Genomic DNA, 9,350 nt, shown 5'->3' on the forward strand with positions numbered 1-9,350 from the left:
ATACAAAAATTAGCCAAGCGTGGTGGCGTGCACTTGTAATCCCAGCTACTCTGTTACTCCGAAGGCTGAGGCAAGAGAATCGCTTGAACCCCGGGAGGCAGAGGTTGCAGTGAGCCGAGATGGCACCACTGCACTCTAGCCTGGGCAACAGAGTGAGACTCTGAAGGAAAAAAAAAAAAAAAAAAGGAAAGAAAACACAATAGGCTTTGGGATCAGGAGTTCATTCCAGTTATTTTAATGCTGTTACTAGCAGTGTGCCCTCATGCACATTATCAAATTCCTCTAACTCTTGGAATCCTCACTTTTCAATAACTCACAAAACTGGCAAGCCTAAGGGATCTAACAGCTCTAACAGTACCTGGAACAGAAGCAACAGCTGCCTCTTGGATGTTACTTCTTCCTTCTCCACCTTCTCTGGATCACCTCCCTACCTCATCCTCAATCTAATGCTGGAAATATTGGATATGGGGTAGGTCACCAAATGTTTCCGGAAGACTCAAATTATGCCACCCACATCTCTACTGGGGAGGGCTTACTGTGGCCTGACTCTTCTGAGGGTTCAAGTCCCCATTTATGATGTCCAGGCAGAAACACTGTTTCTGACACATAGTAGGCACTGGAAAATGTTGATCAAATGAAAGAGTAGATCCGGTGTGGAGAGAAGAGAAATCTGGGGAGAGTCGTTTAAGGGGGTGGCCAGTTGTCTTCATAAAAAACACTATCATCATCGGGGTGACCAAAGCAGACATCATAGGCAGGGGGTGGAGTCAGAGGCTCTAATCTGGGGAGTTCCCCTAAACTCTGCAGGTCAGGAGCAGTGGACACAGCCCGTGGTCCCCGAAGCCGGAGGCTGATTGGAGTTCTTCCAGGGCTTCCTTCCTGGGCCATAGACCCCTCTGAGGCCATTCGCCTCTCCAGTCTGGCTCTCCTGGACCCCTCTGGATGGCTAGGTTGTCCCTCCTCAGGTGCTGGAGGTATCACAACAGTGCTGTAGGGGGGTGGTTGGTCCAGCTGTTGGGGGTGGCACTGGGATTCCAGCACCACCACGGCCTCTTCATAGACTGGCACTTCAAAGGCTTCGTTGTCCCTGAGGGAGGAGAAATAAGGTCATTGGCGGCTTTCATGAAAGAAGCCCTTTTTTCCTTTTTTTGTCTGCCTCGGGCAAAAGATCCTCTGTTGGCCCCTGTCTCCTCCTCCCGCTGATACCAGTGACAGAGGAAACCGGAGACTCTATGCCTCAGAGACTACAGGGAGAGGGAGGATGGGCCCAAGGTGTATTCCTCTCATGATGCCCACCCCTTAACTCACCGTGCATTGCCTGAGGGCCCTGGGCTCTCAGTCTGCATTGATTGGAGCTGGAACCGAAGCCCACATTCCAGAAACCGGACCAGGAGGTAGGCAACGAAGAAGAAGCCACCCAATGTGAGAAAGAAATAAGCAATGGGGCTGATGTCCGGCTGTACGCCCAGCAAAGCCAGCCCCAGTAGGAAGGAGGCGCAGCACAGGAGGAGAAGTGGCTTCTCCAGTCTCCCCAGTAAGTGAATTGGCACCATGGCCCCTCCCCAGGCTCCTGCAAAAAGACACACAGCTATTGTGTCTACACTAGCAATTGGTGTCGTGGCTGTGTCAGATACCAAAGTAGCCATATGATATTTCTTTGTTTGGTTTCTAGGTTCTTCAGTCTCAAATCAAATAAATAATCTGCAGAGTCCCCTCCAGCTCCAGCTCCGCAAGTCTCTCTAGGTCTTGATGTGTGGGGAATAGCCAGGAAGCCAGCCCAGGAGCCTTGATTTCCAGCCATTCTGTAAGTTGACTCTGTCATGGCTCTGCCTTCTTTCCTTTCTCTTTCCCTGCAGTCTCCCTTCCAGCTCTGTCCCTCTCCACCATCCAGGATCCGGTCCTGCGCACACCCTGTCTGGGGCTTCAGTGCACACTGGCATCTCTGGAATTCAGGTGATGGGCCAGGCCCTGCCCTTCCTCTGTGATTGCTCCTACTGGATCTCTACTCCCCACCTCCCAGCCCTCAATCTAGCCCTGTTAAGAGAGAGAAGAGGGGAGGGAGCCCCACTTACCCTGTCTGACTCCCTTTTTTCCTTTCCTCCGGTGTCAGCCCATGCTCCTGGTGGAGGCAGAAAGTGCACCCAGGCACACCAAAGACACAGGGACACAACTGCTTGAGAAAGAATCATACAGGCAAAGGCCCAGCACAGTGGCCAGAGGCCCTGATCACGTCTGTCCTCTTCTAGACCCCACATGTGCCAGGGCCTTCCTCTACCCTCTGCTGATCCTAACTCGATAAACTCAGTTTGCAAGTTTCCTGCTAGGAGTTAGTCCAGCAGCTGGGAGGCAGAGGGCAGGGGAACCCTGTTCTTTCCTCTGAAACAGCAACAACCCGAGGCAGCCCATACCCCAAAAGCTGGCTGCCAGAAGTTGCCAGAGCTCTGTATAGCAAGGAATTGCAGATTCCCTCCTCATACCTCGGTCCCAATTCCATGACCCTCCCGACCCTCACACCCACACCTGTCTCAGGAGTTCCTGGCTCACCTGTCTCCACAGACTGCAGAAAGTAGTTGGCAGGGGGAGTGGTGGGAGTACGTAGGAGGAGCCCACTGGCCCCACCCTCTTTTTCTGCCCAATCCCTTGTTTTAGCCCAGTCAGTCTCCACCCCTTTTTTCCCTAAGGCTGACCTGCAACCCGCTGCACCTTGATTTGTTCTGGTTTTTACTCTCTCCACCCACCCATACTGTGTCCTAAAGAGAGTGCACCTCTTACTCCCAGTGATCTTTGTACTTAGGACCAGAGTTAGCATTAACCTTTCCCTCTCAGCCCATATTGTATGTTAATTACAGCTCTAGGCAGTTTGCCTTCTGTTTGGGTAATTTACCTTGTAGCTCTCTCCCAGGTGACTGGGAGCAGATCATGGCTTATTTAATCTCTGTAGATCATCACACGGTGCATTGCACACAGGAAGCAACGGTGTGGGCATGAAATAGTGTATCCTGCTATCTTGGGCATGGAATAGCCCAGCTGCTATTTTTTGGGGACTCACCGTTTTCTGCAGACCTGTCAGAAGTGTTTGTGTGTATACCTCTTGACCCAGTTAACTCTTGAGTCTTCAAAGTCCACCTCCGAGGTGATGCCTGCTTTGGAGCCTGCCTCCAGTGTATCCACAGCATTCCTTCCTAAATTTGTCCCATCATTTACCTGGCTATCTAGCATTTTTTGCTTAACCGATTTTCCTTCCACTGTGAGTTTCTCAAGGTGCATGATTAGTTTTAATCATCTCTGAATCCCAGAAAGTAACATGGTTCCTGACACATGGTAGGTGCTCATTAACTAGAAGGCTCCCCTCTCACCAGGCCTCACACCTGTGAAGATCCAAAAGCCATTCTTTTTAGTTGTGAGTCAGGCAGTTAAGTCTGAGGGGGGAAGGTGCTTGGAGGTGGAGAGTGGGTAGAAGCATACGTTGTCCTTGAGCCAGAGGGTGGACAAGACTGGGTTCCGTTCCTTTAGAGTGTGACCAACAGACAGACCGAGGGGAGCTGCAGATGATGGAGCACAAATCCAATCCAGGCTCCCCAGGGACAGCTGGGATGGAGGAGCATAGCAGAGGGTGTGTGTGTGTGTGAGAGAGTGAGAGAAGGAGGGAGAGAGAGAGAGAGAGAGAGAGAGAGAGAGAGAGAGAATGAGGATAACTGTGTCTGTAGTGGTGGTATATACATGTGGTCACTGGTGGGATATTGAAGAATCTCGGTCCCAGAGCCCCAGATCAATAGTGGAGAGAGGAAGGAGACACAACAGGAAGGCTGTGGGTGTCTAAATGAGGCATGTCTCCATGCAAAGTAGGCCCGGGAGTGAAAGGATTGTCGTTTTATATCAGCCAGTTTCCTCACTGTTCTGCTCAGAAGGGGAAAGTACAGCTGGAATCAGGACTGCAGTTTACAGTTAACATATGAATAGAAGGAAATTGGCCAAGGGTCATTGGTGTGTGTGATAGGAAAGGGGGCTTTGTTAAGGAGTGAGTTGTGGGAATGGGAAGGTGTAGGGCAAGTGGCAAGGGGCCAAAGAGGATGGGCCTGAAGTGTAAAGGGAGAGTCTGGGAGAGGCAGGACCTTTGTAGCTTAAGGCTCTTGGTTGCCTGAAGGAGGGTGCAATAGATAAGAACTGGATCCCAACTGGAGAGGCTAGACTGCTGGCTGGCTGTGCCCATTCACACATTCTCAATTCCAGTAATGTAAAATCAATTTTTTAAAATTGCATTTGTTAAAAAATAAAACATGACAATATTTAAAAGCTAAAAAAAAAAAAGTTACCTACCATCTTATTATCCTAACATGGTCATTTAAATGTTCATATATTTCTTCCAGGCTGTCCACATGTAAACCAGAATATACTCACCAATTTGTATCTTTTAAAAGTTTTATACTTTATATAGTATATATTTCACCTTGATAAAGACTTTATTGTAGTAATTTCAAATAGCCATGTAATATATTGTTGAATCCATGTGCCATAAATTGATTAATATATCCTCACGATACATTGCTCAGTAACACTGAGCCTATTTCACTCAATATTTTTGGCCATTAAAAATAATGCAGGGTGGGCGTGGTCATGCCTGTAATCCCAACACTTTGGGAGGCCGAGGTGGGCAGATTGCTTGAGCACAGGAGTTTGAGATGAGCCTGGGCAACATGGCAAAACCATGTCTCTCCAAAAATAATACAAAAATTAGCCGGGTGTAGTGCCGTGCACCTATAGTTCCAGCTACTCAGGAGGTTGAAGTGGGAGTATTGCTTGAGCCCTGGAAGTTGAGGCTGCAGTGAGTTGTGATCGTGCCAAAAAAAAAAAAAAAAAAAAAAAAAAAAAAAAAAACCAAAATTAGCTGGGGTAGTAGTGCACGCCTGTAGTTCTAACTACTCAGGAGGCTGAGGTGGGAGGATTGCTTGAACCATGGAGGTTGTGGCTTCAGTGAGCCATGATTGTGCACTGCATTCCAGCTTGGGCAGCAGAGTGAGACCCTGTCTCAAAAATTAATTTAATAATAACAATGCAAAAGACAGAAAGTTGATTAGAAGTTGCCAGGGGTGGGGAGGCAGAGGGAGAAATAGAGAGTAACTGCAAATTCGTTTCATATTGGGGTGGTGAAAATGTTCTAAAATTACATAATGGCGATATTTGCACAACTCTGTGAATAGTTCTTTAAAAACCTCACTGCATTGTGTACTTTAAAAGAATGAATTGACCAGGCACGGTGGCTCACGCCTGTAATCCCAGTACTTTGGGAGGCCTAGGCGGGTGGATCATGAGATTAAGAGATAGACACTATCCTGGTGAACATGGTGAAACCTCATCTCTCCTAAAAATGCAAAAATTAGCTGGGCATTGTGGGACCTACCTGTAGTCCCAGCTACTCCGGAGGCTGAGGCAGGAGAATTGCTTGAACCCAGGAGGCAGAGGTTGCAGCGCTGCACTCTAGCCTGGCAACAGAGAGAGACTCCGTCTCAAAAGAAAAAAAATAGGATGAATTATACCTTTGTCAATCAAGGAAAATGACTGAGGCAAGTCTCAGTCATTTTAGGAGATTTATTTGCCAAAGTTAAGGAAGTGCACCCAGGAGACAAATCTATGCCTTTCTTTTAAGGTGATTTTGGTGACTTCAATATTTAAAGGGGTAATGGCAGGACATTGAGAAATACACAATTTTCATGGGCTGAGGGTAGGGGAAAATAGTCATTCATGCCTTTGTGCATAAGATAATGTAGACAATAGGACAGAGGAAACAATCAGATTTGCATTTGTCTCAGTGGGCAGAGGGATGACTTTCAGTTCTGTCCTGTGTGTCCCCTGCCCCCCCCCATCCCGGCCTACGAATATAAACTATTTACATTGCCATGGTGAACTTTAGCTGAACTTCTTTAGGGTAAAGATCTTGGGAACCACATTTCCTTGTGGGCAAAATGGGAGGGAGGTGTGTAGCTTTTCATCTTTGCAGCCATCTTACTTAGAAAGCAAAACAGGCCTGGGCGTGGTGGCTCACACCTGTAATCCCAACACTTTGGGAGGCCAAGGTGGGCGGATCATGAGGTCAGGAGTTTGAGACCAGCCTGGCCAACATGGTTAAACTCCATCTTTACTAAAAATATAAAAATTAGCTGGTGTGGTGGTGTGTGCCTATAATCCCACCTACTTGGGAGACTGAGGCAGGAGAATTGCTTGAGCCCAGGAGACAGAGGTTGCAGTGAGCCGAGATTGTACCACTGCACTCCAGCCTGGGCAACAGAGCAAGACTCCATCTCAAAAAACAAACAAACAAACAAACAAAAAAAAAACCAAAGCAAAACAAAGAAACTAAATGAGAGGCAGGTTTGCACAACCCAGTTCCCACCTTGACTTTCCCTTTGGCTTAGTAAGTTAGGGGTCCCAAGATTTATTTTCCTTTCACACCTTAATAAAACTGTTTAAGAAATAATGCAATGAACATCTTATGTATAGTTTTCCTTTTGTTTTGGATTATTTTCTCAGGATAAATTTTAAGAAATGTCATTATCTAGAGACAAGCAATAGGAAAATTTTTATTGTCCTGAACGCATATAGCCAAATTGCTTCCCAAAGGTTTTGCTTTCCTTTGTTTCTTCATCAAGTAATATCCTTAGCAAAACAGGAATGCACCGCTTAATTCAATTGTCATTCTGCTTTTTACTTGCCTGCCTTTGGCAAACCTTGCTGGAGTTGGAATTACTTCTCCCTGCCCACTGTTCCCAGCTTGTTTGGGCAGATGACAGTGAAGGGAAGTGGGAGGGCAAGGAGAACAAGGGAGAAGTCAAGCTTATTACCTCCCACTGTGTGCTTGTCACTGTGGCTTTGTATTTCTGTGATTTTGTGTTTCAGAATCTGAGAGTACTTTATAGTTGTAATCAACATGTATAGGATGTTTTGTGCATACTCCTCACTGTGTTAAATACTTCACACAAATTCGGTAATTTAAAATATGTATGCTATACTAAGAGGTGGTTACTGTGATTATGTCCACTTCATACATGAGGTCAGAAACTTGAGGAATGTGGGTAGCTAATCAAGGGTGGAGTCAGGATTTGAAACCATGATCTGAACCCATAATCCTGGCTCTTAAGCACTATACCATACCTCTCTGAACACTCTCTTGGGCTGCTCTCAAATGATAATTTAACAAAACACTAGAGGCATTCTGAATCATTTTTCTGATCTTCGCTGGAGGGGTGGTTAGATGCTATTTTTCCTCACCATTTGGCATCTTAAGAAAAGGCTAATCTTCAGACAGCAAGGGCAGTCAAGGAGACTATCAGAAGGTAAATTAAGGTCATTGACATTTAAGGCAGGATAGGGAAATGAAGATTGTGAGCTCTGTATCAGGAGGCTTACCTTTTATCATTTGATGAAGGCAACTATAAAATAGATCCCTTTAAACTGAATAAGCATAGAACCCACTGCTGGTGACTTCTAAAAAGATATCAGTGGCAATAGTTACATACTTTTGTGTAGAATCAATTGACTGGACCCACATACACGTTCTCATTTGATCCTTATTAACAATCATGTGGGCTGTCTGATTATCATTTTCATTTTGCAGAGGAGGAAACAAGCTCAGAGAAAGTACATGATTTTTTTAGTTAGAATGAAACTCAGAACCTTGACCTATTAATTCAGCTGGGTATGTTTTCCCATTCGTTAATTGCCTTAGTCACAGTTTCTTCAAAATGTGTAAGGAAGGTGGAAGGTGGATAAATGGTTTATCATGACATGGGTGAGCAACACTGATATTTTCTAGACGGAAATGCTTCCAACAAATAATAAATCCTCCAGTATGTAAGGATAAATACACGCTTTCACCCCCATCAGCTAGTTTTAATATTGTACAAAGTTCACTAAGCAAGAACTGAGTGAACAGTGGGGTTGAGGCAGTCAGTCAAACTCAGATATTCAGCACTAAGCCACAAAAGGCTTCTGGAATTTGAGAAACTGAGTGTGGTTGTTGCTGAGTAACAACAACAAAAAGAGCATTGTGTTTGTTAGAAATGTCTACCGATAGTGACAGCAGAGTTCCACATGAATATGCCTGTAAATATGAGCAAACAGGAGGCAATGCAGCTAAGCACATGTGCTTTGGCCAACCCTGGTTTCAAATCTCAGTTCTACCACTTACTAGCGGTGTGACCCTGGGCAAGTTACTTAACCTTTCTGAGCTTTGGTTTCTAATCTGTAAATTGATGAAACTATATCCAAGTATATCACCCTTTCCCACCTGGCTCCTCCAGCTTGGGGAACTACAGCCACAGTGAGTCTGGGTCTGACTAATGGGCACAACTGTGTGTGGGACCAGCAAGGGGCACCACCCTGTCACTGGGACCTGATTTCACCACAGAGCATTTGTTTGTAACTACATTGTATGTAACCCTGTGCTAAGTTCTAAGGGCATCTACCCAGGAGAGGTAACATATTTAATCATGATCTCCAGGATTTTCCGATATAGATAGAGAGATAAGACATGCATATGAAATAATTAAACAGTGATTAAAGACAGTATCTGACAGCCTGGGAACATAGTGAGACCCCGTCTTTACACACACACAAAATTAAAAATTAGTCAGGTGCAGTTGCACCTGCCTGTAATCCTAGCTCTTTGGGAGGCTGATTGGGGAGGCTTGTCTGAGCCTGATTTCGAGGTTGCAGAAAAATATGACTGTGCCACTACACTCCAGCCTGGGTGACAAAGCAAGACCCTGTCTTAAAAAAAGAAACAAAGCAAAAAAAAGAAGACAGTATCTGAAAAAGTAATAATGTGCCAGGCATGGTGGCTCACACCTGTAATCCCAGCACTTTGGGAGGCCTAGGTGGGAGGATTGTGAGGTCAGGAGATCAAGACCAGCCTGGCCAACATAGTGAAACCCCATCTCTATTAAAAATACAAAAATTAGCCGAGCATGGTGGCACATGCCTGTAGTCCCAGCTACTTGGGAGGCTAAGGCAGGAGAATCACTTGAACCTGGGAGGCAAAGGTTGTGGTGAGCCGAGATGGTGCCACTGCACTCCAGCCTGGGCAACAGAGCAAGACTCCATCTCAAAAAAAAAAAAAAAAGAAAGAAAGAAAAAGTAGTAATACATGGATATTATTGCATTTAAACATAAAAATTAAATATATGGATTACTAAAATATAGTTTTTTTAGTTAATTAAAAATGATCTATACTTTTGATATAAAATTCAACAGTGAAAAAAATCATAATAAAGAGTAAGTCTTTTTTATACCCCCAAACCTCAGTCCGTCAGTCCCCTTCCCAGGAGGCAATCTCTCTCCCAACTATTTCTGGGTAC

General features: G+C 45.4%; 1 protein-coding gene across 3 annotated transcripts; it reads right to left on the reverse strand.

Annotated features, from left to right (window-relative positions):
• Positions 1 to 450: 450 nt before the first annotated feature.
• On the reverse strand, positions 451 to 4,696 carry TMEM139 (transmembrane protein 139). 3 transcript variants are annotated; one of them, XM_010340411.3, is made up of 4 exons: positions 2,545 to 4,696; positions 2,073 to 2,170; positions 1,309 to 1,355; positions 451 to 1,087 (listed from the first exon to the last, which is right to left on the reverse strand). In XM_010340411.3, exons 1-4 carry the CDS (start codon positions 2,807 to 2,809, stop codon positions 685 to 687), a joined length of 813 nt encoding a protein of 270 aa, XP_010338713.2. In that variant the 5' UTR covers positions 2,810 to 4,696; the 3' UTR covers positions 451 to 684. The 3 variants fall into 3 exon arrangements, with proteins under 3 accessions (XP_010338713.2, XP_003929856.1, XP_039328506.1); XM_003929807.4 differs by lacking the exon at positions 2,545 to 4,696 and having other exon boundaries at positions 1,309 to 1,570; positions 2,073 to 2,161; XM_039472572.2 differs by lacking the exons at positions 2,073 to 2,170; positions 2,545 to 4,696 and having other exon boundaries at positions 1,309 to 1,678.
• Between the last annotated feature and the right edge of the window lie 4,654 nt (positions 4,697 to 9,350).

Source organism: Saimiri boliviensis, chromosome 10, assembly GCF_048565385.1.
Source record: "Saimiri boliviensis isolate mSaiBol1 chromosome 10, mSaiBol1.pri, whole genome shotgun sequence".
Lineage (NCBI taxonomy): Eukaryota > Metazoa > Chordata > Mammalia > Primates > Cebidae > Saimiri > Saimiri boliviensis.

Excerpts from the sequence above, each read along its gene's own strand:
- TMEM139 (XM_010340411.3), bottom strand. The coding sequence starts at position 2,809 with ATGCTAACTCTGGTCCTAAGTACAAAGATCACTGGGAGTAAGAGGTGC. Across the intron at positions 2,171-2,544 it reads TCTGCAGTCTGTGGAGACAG|TTGTGTCCCTGTGTCTTTGG; the intron begins GTGAGCCAGGAA and ends TTTCTCAAGCAG. Across the intron at positions 1,088-1,308 it reads GGGCCCTCAGGCAATGCACG|GGACAACGAAGCCTTTGAAG; the intron begins GTGAGTTAAGGG and ends CTCCTCCCTCAG.